General features: G+C 50.4%; 1 protein-coding gene across 1 annotated transcript; it reads left to right on the plus strand.

The window, feature by feature from the left end:
- Positions 1-9,081: 9,081 nt before the first annotated feature.
- Positions 9,082-10,983, plus strand: LOC138352184 (signal transducer and activator of transcription C-like). The gene is made up of 2 exons (XM_069304452.1): positions 9,082-9,207; positions 10,531-10,983. Exons 1-2 carry the CDS (start codon positions 9,082-9,084, stop codon positions 10,981-10,983), a joined length of 579 nt encoding a protein of 192 aa, XP_069160553.1.
- Positions 10,984-14,789: the final 3,806 nt, after the last annotated feature.

Consider the following 14,789-nt stretch of genomic DNA (forward strand, 5'->3'; position numbering starts at 1 on the left):
CCCGAGTGCCTTACTGACACACTGCCACTCACCACGGGCCTTCTCCTGCCTCATTCAGCCCCGCCTCCTTCCCCATTAAGCCCCCCCCCCCTTCTCCTCAGCACAACCATGCACCCTCAGAATCTCCCCCCTCCCGGCACCCCCAGGCACCCCCAGGCACCCACAAGAACCCCTCGGCACTCAACGGCACTCCCAGGCACCCCCGGCACACCACAACGTTCACTCCATCACTCTCGCTTCAGCCTTCTCTCTCACTCTGGTCTCGCGCGAGTTCACTACCTGCATGTGTTGACGGGTGGGCCACTCTCCCTGTGCACTCCTGCCTCTCACACTCCTGCCTCTCACACTCTTGCCTCTCACACTCTTGCCTCTCACACTCTTGCCTCTCACACTCTTGCCTCTCACACTCTTGCCTCTCACACTCTTGCCTCTCACACTCCTGCCTCTCACACTCCTGCCTCTCACACTTCTGCCTCTAACACTTCTGCCTTTCTCACTCCTGCCACTCACACTCTTGTCTCTCACACTCCCGCCTCTCACACTCCTGCCTCTCACACTTCTGCCTCTAACACTTCTGCCTTTCACACTCCTGCCTCTCACACTTCTGCCTCTCACACTTCTGCCTTTCACACTCCTGTCTCTCACACTCCTGTCTCTCACACTCTTGCCTCTCACACTACTGCCTGTAATACTCCTGCCACTCACACTCTTGTCTCTCACACTCCTGCCTCTCACACTCCTGTCTCTCACACACCTGTCTCTCACACTCCTGCCACTCACACTCTTGTCTCTCACACTCCCGCCTCTCACACTCCTGCCTCTCACACTCTTGTCTCTCACACTCCTGTCTCTCACACTCCTGTCTCTCACACTCCTGCCTCTCACACTCCTGCCTCTCACACTCTTGTCTCTCACACTCCTGCCTCTCACACTCCTGTTTCTCACACTCCTGTCTCTCACACTCTTCCCTCTCACACTCCTGTCTCTCACACTCCTGTCTCTCACTCACTTCTGTCTCTCCCACTACTGTCTCTCACACTACTATCTCTCACACTACTGTCTCTCACACTACTGTCTCTCACTCACTTTTGTCTCTCACACTACTGTCTCTCACACTACTATCTCTCACACTACTGTCTCTCACACTACTGTCTCCCACTCATTTCTGTCTCTCACACTACTGTCTCTCACTCACTTTTGTCTCTCACACTACTGTCTCTCACACTACTATCTCTCACACTACTGTCTCTCACACTACTGTCTCTCACTCACTTCTGTCTCTCACACTACTGTCTCTCACACTACTGTCTCTCACACTACTGTCTCTCATTCACGTCTGTCTCTCATTCACGTCTGTCTCTCACACTACTGTCTCTCACACTACTGTCTTTCACACTACTGTCTCTCACACGACTGTCTCTCACTCACTTCTGTCTCTCACACTACTGTCTCTCACACTACTGTCTCTCATATTCCTGTCTCTCACACACTCTTGCCTCTCACACTACTACCTCTCACACTACTGTCTCTCACACTACTGTCTCTCACACTTCTGCCTCTCACACTCCTGTTTCTCATACTCATGTCTCTCACACTCCTGCCTCTCACACACCTGTCTCTCACACTTCTGCCTCTCACACTCCTGTCTCACACTTCTCTCTCACTCCTGTCTCTCACACTACTGTCTCTCACACTCCTGTCTCTCACACTCCTGTCTCTCACACTCCTGTCTCTCACACTACTGTCTCTCACTCACTTTTGTCTCTCACACTACTGTCTCTCACACTACTATCTCTCACACTACTGTCTCTCACACTACTGTCTCTCACTCACTTCTGTCTCTCACACTACTGTCTCTCACACTACTGTCTCTCACACTACTGTCTCTCATTCACGTCTGTCTCTCACACTACTGTCTCTCACACTACTGTCTTTCACACTACTGTCTCTCACACTACTGTCTCTCACTCACTTCTGTCTCTCACACTACTGTCTCTCACACTACTGTCTCTCACACTACTGTCTCTCACACACTCTTGCCTCTCACACAACTACCTCTCACACTACTGTCTCTCACGCTACTGTCTCTCACACTTCTGCCTCTCACACTCCTGTTTCTCATACTCATGTCTCTCACACTCCTGCCTCTCACACACCTGTCTCTCACACTTCTGCCTCTCACACTTCTGCCTCTCACACTCCTGTCTCACACTTCTCTCTCACTCCTGTCTCTCACACTACTGTCTCTCACACTCCTGTCTCTCACACTCCTGTCTCTCACACTACTGTCTCTCACACTCCTGTCTCTCACACTCCTGTCTCTCACACTACTGTCTCTCACACTACTGTCTCTCACACTACTGTCTCTCACACTCTTGCCTCTCACACTCCTGCCTCTCACACTCCTGTCTCTCACATTCCTGTCTCTCACACTCCTGCCCCTCACACTACTCCCTCTCACACACTCTTGCCTCTCTAACTACTACCTCTCACACTACTACCTCTCACACTTCTGTCTCTCACACTACTGTCTCTTACACTCCTGCCTCTCACACACTCTTGCCTCTCACACTACTGTCTCTCACACTCCTGTCTCTCACATTCCTATCCCTCACACTCCTGTCTCTCACACTCCTGTCTCTCACATTCCTGTCTCTCACACTACTGTCTCTCACACTCCTGTCTCTCACACTACTGTCTCTCACGCTCCTGTCTCTCACACTACTGTCTCTCACACTCCTGGCTCTCACACTCCTGGCTCTCGCAATACTGTCTCTCACGCTCCTGTCTCTCACACTTCTGTCTCTCACACTACTGTCTCTCACAATCCTGGCTCTCACACTACTGCCTGTAATACTCCTGTTTCTCACACTACTGTCTCTCACACTCCTGTCTCTCACTTTCCTGTCTCTCACATTCCTGTCTCTCACATTCCTGTCTCTCACACTACTGTGTCTCACACTCCTTTCACACTCCTGTCTCTCCTACTCCTGTCTCTCACACTCCTGCCTGTCACACTACTGTCTCTCACACTACTGTCTCTCACACTCCTGTCTCTCACTTTCCTGTCTCTCACATTCCTGTCTCTCACACTCCTGTCTCTCACAATATTGTCTCTCACACTCCGGTGTTTCACACTACTGTCTCTCACACTGTCAATCCGTCCAACAATCATCACTCATTAAGTGACTTAAGTGTGCCTGTAATTAAAATTGGATGATGATGATAGCAGGTGACTGTATTTGGCAGCCAGTGCTTCCCTCACACCGTGTGGAGGCCACAAGTGCTTCCTTTCACTGTGGAAGCCTCACAGTGCTTCCCTCACACCGTGTGGAGGCCACAAGTGCTTCCTTTCACTGTGGAAGCCTCACAGTGCTTCCCTCACACCGTGTGGAGGCCACAAATGTTTCCTTTCACTGTGGAAGCCTCACAGTGCTTCCCTCACACCGTGTGGAGGCCACAAGTGCTTCCTTTCACTGTGGAAGCCTCACAGTGCTTCCCTCACACCGTGTGGAGGCCACAAGCGTTTCCTTTCACTGTGGAAGCCTCACAGCGCTTCCCTCACACCGTGTGGTGGCCACAAGCGTTTCCTTTCACTGTGGAAGCCTCACAGCGCTTCCCTCACACCGTGTGGTGGCCACAAGTGTTTCCTTTCACTGTGGAAGCCTCACAGCGCTTCCCTCACACCGTGTGGTGGCCACAAGCGTTTCCTTTCACTGTGGAAGCCTCACAGCGCTTCCCTCACACCGTGTGGTGGCCACAAGTGTTTCCTTTCACTGTGGAAGCCTCACAGTGCTTCCCTCACACCGTGTGGTGGCCACAAGTGTTTCCTTTCACTGTGGAAGCCTCACAGCGCTTCCCTCACACCGTGTGGTGGCCACAAGCGTTTCCTTTCACTGTGGAAGCCTCACAGCGCTTCCCTCACACCGTGTGGTGGCCACAAGCGTTTCCTTTCACTGTGGAAGCCTCACAGCGCTTCCCTCACACCGTGTGGTGGCCACAAGTGTTTCCTTTCACTGTGGAAGCCTCACAGCGCTTCCCTCACACCGTGTGGTGGCCACAAGCGTTTCCTTTCACTGTGGAAGCCTCACAGCGCTTCCCTCACACCGTGTGGTGGCCACAAGTGTTTCCTTTCACTGTGGAAGCCTCACAGTGCTTCCCTCACACCGTGTGGTGGCCACAAGTGTTTCCTTTCACTGTGGAAGCCTCACAGCGCTTCCCTCACACCGTGTGGTGGCCACAAGCGTTTCCTTTCACTGTGGAAGCCTCACAGCGCTTCCCTCACACCGTGTGGAGGCCACAAGTGTTTCCTTTCACTGTGGAAGCCTCACAGTGCTTCACTAACACCAAGAGGAAGCCTCACAGTGCTTCACTAACACTAAGAGGAAGCCTCACAGTGCTTCACTAACACCAAGAGGAAGCCTCACAGTGCTTCACTAACACTAAGAGGAAGCCTCACAGTGCTTCACTAACACCAAGAGGAAGCCTCACAGTGCTTCACTAACACCAAGAGGAAGCCTCACAGTGCTTCACTAACACCAAGAGGAAGCCCCACAGTGCTTCACTAACACCAAGAAGAAGCCACACAGAGCTTCACTAACACCAAGAGGAAGCCTCACAGTGCTTCACTAACACCAAGAGGAAGCCTCACAGTGCTTCACTAACACCAAGAGGAAGCCACACAGAGCTTCACTAACACCAAGAGGAAGCCCCACAGTGCTTCACTAACACCAAGAGGAAGCCACACAGTGCTTCACTAACACCAAGAGGAAGCCTCACAGTGCTTCACTAACACCAAGAGGAAGCCTCACAGTGCTTCACTAACACCAAGAGGAAGCCACACAGAGCTTCACTAACACCAAGAGGAAGTCCCACAGTGCTTCACTAACACCAAGAGGAAGCCACACAGAGCTTCACTAACACCAAGAGGAAACCTCACAGTGCTTCACTAACACCAAGAGGAAGCCTCACAGTGTTTCACTAACACCAAGAGGAAGCCACACAGTGCTTCACTAACACCAAGAAGAAGCCTCACAGTGCTTCACTAACACCAAGAGGAAGCCCCACAGTGCTTCACTAACACCAAGAGGAAGCCTCACAGTGCTTCACTAACACCAAGAGGAAGCCCCACAGTGCTTCACTAACACCAAGAGGAAGCCTCACAGTGCTTCACTAACACCAAGAGGAAGCCCCACAGTGCTTCACTAACACCAAGAGGAAGCCTCACAGTGTTTCACTAACACCAAGAGGAAGCCCCACAGTGCTTCACTAACACCAAGAGGAAGCCTCACAGTGCTTCACTAACACCAAGAGGAAGCCTCACAGTGCTTCACTAACACCAAGAGGAAGCCCCACAGTGCTTCACTAACACCAAGAGGAAGCCTCACAGTGCTTCATTAACACCAAGAGGAAGCCCCACAGTGCTTCACTAACACCAAGAGGAAGCCTCACAGTGCTTCACTAACACCAAGAGGAAGCCCCACAGTGCTTCACTAACACCAAGAGGAAGCCTCACAGTGTTTCACTAACACCAAGAGGAAGCCCCACTGTGCTTCACTAACACCAAGAGGAAGCCTCACAGTGCTTCACTAACACCAAGAGGAAGCCTCACAGTGCTTCACTAACACCAAGAGGAAGCCTCACAGTGCTTCACTAACACCAAGAGGAAGCCCTCACAGTGCTTCACTAACACCAAGAGGAAGCCTCACAGTGCTTCACTAACACGAAGAGGAAGCCTCACAGTGCTTCACTAACACCAAGAGGAAGCCTCACAGTGCTTCACTAACACCAAGAGGAAGCCTCACAGTGCTTCACTAACACCAAGAGGAAGCCTCACAGTGCTTCACTGCCATTAAGAGGGGGCTACAATTAATTAATAACATTATTCATAAATGTTATTTTTGTACATTTTTATATATATGGAATAACATAACGTCATATTAACCTGTTATTCTGCCGTCCTCATCAAGGGTCCTTCACTACCAGCTTGTCAGAGGCACTTCTACACGGTGTAGACTCTTGTATGAAGTTAATGTTACTTCTAATGATGATTATTATCTCAGTATCTAGGTCATAGCTTGCTCACTATCTACGGCGGAGTTGAATTTCTCATCGATTTTGAAGTATTACTGTTTCTGGTGAGTTTGTTAGTAAATTCTTTTGGGGTTTGTAGAACCTTGTGCACTGTACTCTCGGGGAGCATGTGACGGGGAGTGCATAGGCTTTAAACACCAGAAGTAGCGGGTGTGTGCACAGTTTTTGAACACCAGAAGTACAGGGTGTGTGCACAGTCTTTGAACTCCAGAAGTAGCGGGTGTGTGCACAGTCTTTGAACATCAGAAGTAGCGTGTGTGTGCACAGGCTTTGAACATCAGAAGTAGCGTGTGTGTGCACAGGCTTTGAACATCAGAAGTAGTGGGCAGTCTTTGAAGTAGCGGGTGTGTGCACAGTCTTTGAACACCAGAAGTAGCGGGTGTGTGCACAGTCTTTGAACATCAAAAGTAGCGTGTGTGTGCACAGGCTTTGAACATCAGAAGTAGTGGGCAGTCTTTGAAGTAGCGGGTGTGTGCACAGTCTTTGAACACCAGAAGTAGCGGGTGTGTGCACAGGAGTAGAGCGCTGGAAGTAGCAGATGTGTGCACAGGGGTTGAATAATGGAAATAGGTGTGTGCACAGGGGCTGATACTGGAAGTAGCAGGTGTGTACACAGGGGTAGAACACTGGAAGTAGCAGGTGTGTGCACAGGGGCTGAATACTGGAAGTAGCAGGTCTGTACACAGGGGCTGTACACTGGGAGTAGCGGGTGTGTGCACAGGAGCTGAACACTGGAAGTAGCGGGTGTGTACACAAGGGCTTAACACTGGAAGTAGCAGGTGTGTGCACAGGGGCTGAACGCTGGAAGTAGCAGGTGTGTACACAGGGGCTGAACGCTGGAAGTAGCGGGTGTGTGCACAGGGGCTGAACACTGGAAGTAGCGGGTGTGTGCACAGGAGCTGATCACTAGAAGCAGCAGATGTGTACACAGGAGCTGAACAATGAAAGTAGCAGGTGTGTGCACAGGGGTAGTATACCGGAAGTAGCAGGTGTGTGCACACGGGTAGTACACCGGAAGTAGCGGGTGTGTGCACACCGGTAGTACACCCGAAATAGCAGGTGTGTGCACACGGGTAGTATACCGGAAGTAGCAGGTTTGTGCACACCGGTAAAACACTGTAAATTACTTGTTCTCATGCTTTCCTTATTAGTATATTTCGGTAAAAATTTGTTTGGAAACACGATTGTGTATTTCTGGAACACATTACCGTGTAATACGACATAGATGGGATCCCTGGAGTGTTTCAAGCGTAGGCTACACATATGAGTTTAGGTGGTTGTAAATCGCAGGTACCTCATGTGCGCCATAAGGCCTTCTGGTGTGTTTTATGCCCCTTGTTCTGATGGTTCCCTCGACCACACTCCGTCGTTGAGTGAAACATAACTTTAGTGTCTCGCCTGACATGTTCAGACGCTAAAGTTATTATCAGCAGCAGTCGCTACAGGTACAGCAGCAGCAGCAGCAAGATCAGCTGTATGAGCAGATACAGCAGCAGCAGCAGCAGCAAGATCAGCTGTATGAGCAGATACAGCAGCAGCAGCAGCAGCAAGATCAGCTGTATGAGCAGGTACAGCAGCAGCAGGATCAGCAGTATGAGCAGATATATTAGCAGCAGCAAGATCAGCAGTATGAACTCATACAGCAGTAGCAAGATATGAGCAGGTACAGCAGCAGTAGCAAAAAGATCAGCAGTATAAGCTGATACAGCAGCAGAAAGATCAGCAGTATGAGTTAATACAGCAGCAGCAAGATCAGCAGTATGAGCAGATACAGCAGCAGAAAGATCTGCAGTGTGAGCTAATACAGCAGCAGCAGCAAGATCTGCAGTATGAACAGATACAGCAGCAGCAGGACCAGCAGTATGAGCTGATACAGCAGCAGAAAGATCAGCAGTATGAGCTGATACATCACAAGCAAGATCAGCAGTATGAGCTGATACAACAGCAGAAAGATGAGCAGTTTGAGCTGATGCAACAGCAGCAGCAAGATCAGCAGTACGAACAGATACAGCAGCAGCAGCAGGATCAGCAGCATGAGCAGATACAGCAGCAGCAGAAAATCAGCAGTATGAGCTGATACAGCAGCAGCAGCAAGATCAGCAGTATGAGCAGATACAGCAGCAGCAGAAAATCAGCAGTATGAGCTGATTCAGCAGCAGCAGTACGATCAGCAGCATGAGCAGATACAGCAGCAGCAACAATTCAGCAGTATGAGCAGATACAGCATCAGCAAGATCAGCAGTGTGAGCTGATACAGCAGCATTAAGTTCAGCAATATGAGCTAATACAGCAGCAGCAAGAGCAGCAGTATGAGCAGATACAGCAGTACGATCAGCAGCATGAGCAGATACAGCAGCAGCAACAAATCAGCAGTATGAGCTGATACAGCATCAGCAAGATCAGCAGTATGAGCAGATACAGCAGCATTAAGTTCAGCAATATGAGCTAATACAGCAGCAGCAAGAGCAGCAGTATGAGCAGATACAGCAGTACGATCAGCAGCATGAGCAGATACAGCAGCAGCAACAAATCAGCAGTATGAGCTGATACAGCATCAGCAAGATCAGCAGTGTGAGCAGATACAGCAGCAGCAAGATCAGCAGTATGAGCTAATACAGCAGCAGAAAGATCAGCAGTATGAGTTGATACAGCAGCATCAAGATCACCAGTATGAATTAATACAGTAGCAGCAAGATCAGCAGTATGAGTAGATACAGCAGCAGCAGCAAGATCTGCGGTGTGAGCTGATACAGCAGCGGCAGCAAGATCAGCAGTATGAGCAGATACAGCAGCAGCAGCAAGATCTGCAGTGTGAGCTGATACAGCAGCGGCAGCAAGATCAGCAGTATGAGCAGATACAGCACCAGCAATGTTACGAACCCGACTCCTCCGTCGGAGCATGGAACAGCGACGTCAACGCCATCTGTGAGTCTGCTCAGTAAACCCCCACTAAATGGACGACGCCATCTGGTGGTGGCAGTATGATACATGCAAGAGACGCTAGATTCCTGCCCTGGTCAGCTCGATGGGTCGCTGTTGTTGACCTCTGGTGAAGTGGCGCCTAGAAAATTAGCGCCATCTTATATGGGAGGAGTTGTATATTTATGTCAGTCCGTAAGTGGTATTTCTTAGTGTCCCCAGTATTGGCCAGTTTACTGATGACGTGTCTGTATCCACAGAGGCGACGTAGAGCTGCAGTGGTACGAGGACAGTCAGTCTACCCAGGGCAGTCTATTATCTCTCTACTTCATTCTGCTTTACGTGAGCAGTGAGCCGCCGCCGAAGAGGAACTGAGTAGTATCTGCTGTCTGCCTGTGAAGTGGCAGTGACAGAATTCGGCGTATCCCGGGACTGGCTAGAGGAAGAGACGACCGACAGTGAGGTGCTACGGAGGAGTGTAACTAGCTAGTTGCAAGAAGCTCCTGCCAGGGGGTTCGCTACCCTTGTATTTGTTCATGTAGAGGCCCAGCAGCGCGAGGCTGATGTTCTCTGCCAGCACCAGGCTGGAGAGTGATTGTGAGCGTTCACAAGGAGCACCTAGTGAGACTGTAGATAGGCTGGCCCATGGCTAGGGTAGACTCGTTGGTGTTTCTCAGTACTGGTTGAGGACGGTACTGTGTGTTGAGGAAACACGGAAGTTGACAAGGCTGCTTTGCATGAGCATCGAGGAGTGCTTAGTGTCCTATGAGAGCGACACATGGGTATATATCAGTGTAGTAATACTTCATTTATGATTCTATTTAAGGTGATGGGAAAGTGATATGTGAATATATTGATAAAGGATGAAGTGTCGTATTCCTTTCAACTCCCCCCCTCCATGTTATTTTACTTGCATTACCAAGCTCACTCCTTGAAAGCCACTACTAACTTGGGGTCGGATACTAGTACTTTGGTTCCTCCAGCAAAGAACCCGGTTGCGACCGTAACAAGCAAGATCAGCAGTATGAGCTGATACAGCAGCAGAAAGATCAGCAGTATGAGCTGATACAGCAGCAGCAGCAAGATCAGCAGTATGAGCTGATTCAGCAGCAGTAGCAGGATCAGCAGTATGAGTTAATTCAGCAGCAGCAAGATCAGCAGTATGAGCTGATTCAGCAGCAGTAGCAGGATCAGCAGTATGAGCCGATACAGCAGCAGCAAGATATGAGCAGGTACAGCAGCAGTAGTAACAAGATCAGCAGTATGAGCTGATTCAGCAGCAGGAAGATCAGCAGTATGAGCAGATACAGCAGCAGCAGGATCAGTAATATGCACTGATTCAGCAGCAGCAAGATCTGCAGTATGAGCAGATACAGCAGCAGAAAGATCAGCAGTATGAGCTGATACAGCAGCAGCAAGATCAGCAATATGAACCCGATTCAGCAGCAGCAGCAAGATGAGCAGTATGAGCAGACGCAGCAGCAGCAAGATGAGCATAATGAGCAGATTTAACGGCAGCAAGTTCAGCAGTATGAGCAGATACAGCAGCAACAAGATCAGAAGTATGAGCAGATACAGCAGCAGCAAGATCAGCAGTATGAGCTGATACAGCAGCAGGAGCAGCAGCAGCAAGATCAGCAGCATGAGCTGATACAGCAGCAAGATCAGCAGTATGAGCAGATACAGCAGCAACAAGATCAGAAGTATGAGCAGATACAGCAGCAGCAAGATCAGCAGTATGAGCTGATACAGCAGCAGGAGCAGCAGCAGCAAGATCAGCAGTATGAGCTGATACAGCAGCAAGATCAGCAGTATGAGCTGATACAGCAGCAAGATCAGCAGTATGAGCTGATACAGCAACAAGATCAGCACTATGAGCTGAAACAGCAGCAAGATCAGCAGTATGAGCTGATACAGCAGCAAGATCAGCAGTATGAGCTGATACAGCAGCAGCAGCAGAAATATTATTAATGTTAATATCAATATCATTATCAGTTCCGTCGGCGGAGAGAGAGCAGACGACCAGGAGGAGGAGGAGTAAGCGTGAGGAGGAAGGAGTATTGCCCAAGACATTGCAGCACACTAGCCGTCCACAGCCATGTTGCAACTCCACAACAAGAGTTGACCGAGGCGTTCCACCCACTGCCCCTCTAATATCAATGGTGGCCAGGGGCTCGTCCACGGTGGCCAGGGGCTCGTCCACGGTGGCCAGGGGCTCGTCCACGGTGGCCAGGGGCTCGTCCACGGTGGCCAGGGGCTCGTCCACGGTGGCCCGGGGGCCAGGGGCTCGTCCACGGTGGCCAGGGGCTCGTCCACGGTGGCCAGGGGCTCGTCCACGGTGGCCAGGGGCTCGTCCACGGTGGCCCGGGGCTCGTCCACGGTGGCCCGGGGCTCGTCCACGGTGGCCAGGGGCTCGTCCACGGTGGCCAGGGGCTCGTCCACGGTGGCCAGGGGCTCGTCCATGGTGGCCAGGGGCTCGTCCATGGTGGCCAGGGGCTATAGCCCATGGTGGCCAGGGGCTATAGCCCCTGGTGGCTACAGCCCATGGTGGCCAGGGGGCTACAGCCCATGGTGGTCAGGGGGCTACAGCCCATGGTGGCCAGGGGGCTACAGCCCATGGTGGCCAGGGGGCTACAGCCCATGGTGGCCAGGGGCTATAGCCCATGGTGGCCAGGGGGCAATAGTCCACGGTGGCCAGGGGTTCGTCCTCACGGACAAGAAGAGTAAGGCAAGAAAGTGAAGATAGATAAAATAAACGATGTGGAAATGATAATTTAACATGTACAGGTAAAATCCCCCCGTGTACGAATGCCAGCAAGTCGTACACGACTCTCAGCCTTAGGAAGCCCGTCTGAAAAATTAGTCACAGTTGACGGGACTAAAATGGACGCCGAGGATTTTGCTAAGTCATTTAAATTTAGAATTTCATGTGCTACTACCTGAATAAAAATTTCTCACAGAAACAGTATTTATTAAAGGTAAATACAGATAATAAAGATGTTATTAAAGACAAACTGTTGGTTGTTCCACCGGCCTTTGATGCTTCCAGAGGGGCATGCAAAAACTAATTTTACCTCGGTTCCTTTGTAAAAGTAGACATTTTTTGTTTAATCTTGGAAGGGTGTGGCAGGGTGGTGGAAATATTAGACACAATCAACCTTGTGGTTCCTTCTTGTGTATAATGAACATTGCAACACGACGCGCATTATAATATTGCATCATTTTGCTCCATTGTTGCAATCCTGAGTTGTCATTATAATTTATGTGCAAGTGTTATTTTGTAGAGACTGTTACACCATTACGTGAGCCTCCTTATTAGGCTCCTTGTGAGGCTTTTTTGTGAGGTCCCTTGTGAGGCCTCTTGTGAGGCTCCTTGTGAGGCTCCTTGTGAGGCCTCTTGTGAGGCTCCTTGTGAGGCTCCTTGTGAGGCTCCTTGTGAGGCTTTTTTGTGAGGCTCCTTCTGAGGCTACTTAGGAAGCTTCTTGTGACGCTCCTTGTGAGTCTCCTTGTGAGGCTTTTTTGTGAGGTCCCTTGTGAGGTTTTTTGTGAGGCTCCTTGTGAGGCTCCTTGTAAGGCCTCTTGTGAGGCTCCTTGTGAGGTTTCTTGTGAGGTCCCTTGTGAGGCTTCTTGTGAAGCTCCTTGTGAGGCTCCTTGTGAGGTCCCTCGTGAGGCTTCTTGTGAGGCTCCTTGTGAGGCTTGTTGTCAGGCTCCTTGTGAGACTCCTTGTGAGGCTCCTTGTGAGGCTTCTTATGAGGTTTCATGTGAGGCTCCTTGTGAGGCTTCCTGTGAGGTTACTTGTGAGGCTCCTTGTAAGGATTCTTGAGAGGCTTCTTGTGAGGCTTCTTGTGAGACTTCTTGTGAGGCTTTTTGTGAGGCCTCTTGTGAGGCTCCTTGTGAGGTTCCTTGTGAGACTTCTTGTGAGGTTCCTTGTGAGGTTCCTTGTGAGGCTCATTGTGAAGCTTCTTGTGAGGCCTCTTGTGGGGTTTCTTGTGAGGCTTCTTTTAAGGGTTTTAGTGATTCTTCCTGTGAGGCTCCTTGTGAGGCTCCTAGTGAGGCTCCTTTCATGACTCCTTGTGAGGCTCATTGTTAGGCATCATGTGAGGCTCCTTTTGAGGCTTTTTGTGAGGCTGCTTGTGAAGCTTCTTGTTACGGCCACTATGGGTCACAACCGGGTTCATTGATGGTAGAACCAAACTTATAGTATCCGACCCCAAGTCGGTAGTACGCTTTCAAGAAAGTGGCTATGTAGTGCATAAAAAAAGGGAAGGGATGAACAAAACACTGTTCCTTTCGTCAATGTATTAATATCTTTCCACCACCGTTAAGTAGATATATGTACACCGTCACCATAAATAATATATAAAGAACAGATAGGCTATTACTACACCTATGTACAATCCTTTCGCTCAGGATATCAAACGTGTTCACGTGCAGAGTTCATCAATCCCCAGTATTTCTTTACTGTCCAGTAGCGTATCCAACCTTACTGGGAAGAACACCGGGGAGTTCACCTGTACGCGGGCCAGCCCACTGACAGTGTCACGAGGTGCCTGTACCCCCACGACCGCTCTCCAGCTACTCGCTGGCAGAGTACCTCAGCCACCTCAGTGACTCATACGTCAGGCTGCGAGCAGCCGCGTCCAACAGCCTGGTTGATCAGTCCGGCAACCAGGAGGCCTGGTCGACGACCGGGCCGCGGGGAAGCTAAGCCCCGGAAGCACCTCAAGGTAACCTCAAGGTAGGCCACGCGCTGAGTGGGGTCACAATCCGGGAGTAGCGACCCCCCTGGCAGCAGTCTCTAGCGACCAGCTAGCAGCACTACTCAACAGGCACCTCCCTGTCGTCAGTCTCTCCCCTAAGCCAGTCCCAAAGGTACGCCGATCTTTTCAACACTTAAGCACTGGCAGCTACCACACTGCTTCATCGACGGCGGCTTACTTGGTCGTTTCCAGGACCACGTAGCAAGACTGTGAACTGCCCAAGATGAACTGCCCTCTCCAGTACCGCTGCCCCCAGACATCACCTCTGTTGACACAAAAACGTCATCAATGACCTTGCCGATACTGGAGAATTAGGAAATCCCACTAACCCACTGGGGAGTTGACATTGTGCTCTGTAGCACACACTAGGTGGCGCTGGTCTTGATGCGTCACCTCACCAGAGGTCACTCACAACAACCACTCTCGCTGACCAAGGCAGGGATCTTTAGCCATTTACAGGTTTTAGATAGCCACCACCAGATGGCATTGTCTATATTACGTACGATTCCCGGGCAGTTCGGGTGCGGACTCGTAGATGGTGCTGGAACTGCCACTCTACCCCCTGACAAGGGTGACGAGTCCGTAACACTTCTTGTTAGGCTTCTTTTAAGGCTTCTTGTGAGTCTTTTTGTGAGGCTCCCTGTGAGGCTTCTTTTACGGCTTTTGGTGAGGGTCATTGTGAGGCTTCTTTTAAGGCTTCTTGTAAGGCTCCTTGTGAGGCTTCTTGTAAGACTTCTTGTGAAGCTTCTTGTGAGGCTTCTTGTAAGACTTCTTGTGAGGCTTCTTGTGAGGCTTCTTGTAAGACTTCTTGTGAGGCTTCTTGTGAGGTTTCTTGTGAGACTTCAAGTGAGGCTTCTTTTAAGGCTTCTTTTAGGGCTTCTTATGAGGCTTTTTGCGAGGCTTCTAGTGGGGCTTCTTGTGAGGCTTCTTGTGAAGCTTCTTGTAAGGCTCCTTGTGAGGCTTCTTGTGAAGCTTCTTGTAAGGCTCCTTGTGAGGCTTCTTGTGAAGCTTCTTGTA

The sequence above is a fragment of the Procambarus clarkii genome, chromosome 52, assembly GCF_040958095.1.
Source record: "Procambarus clarkii isolate CNS0578487 chromosome 52, FALCON_Pclarkii_2.0, whole genome shotgun sequence".
Lineage (NCBI taxonomy): Eukaryota > Metazoa > Arthropoda > Malacostraca > Decapoda > Cambaridae > Procambarus > Procambarus clarkii.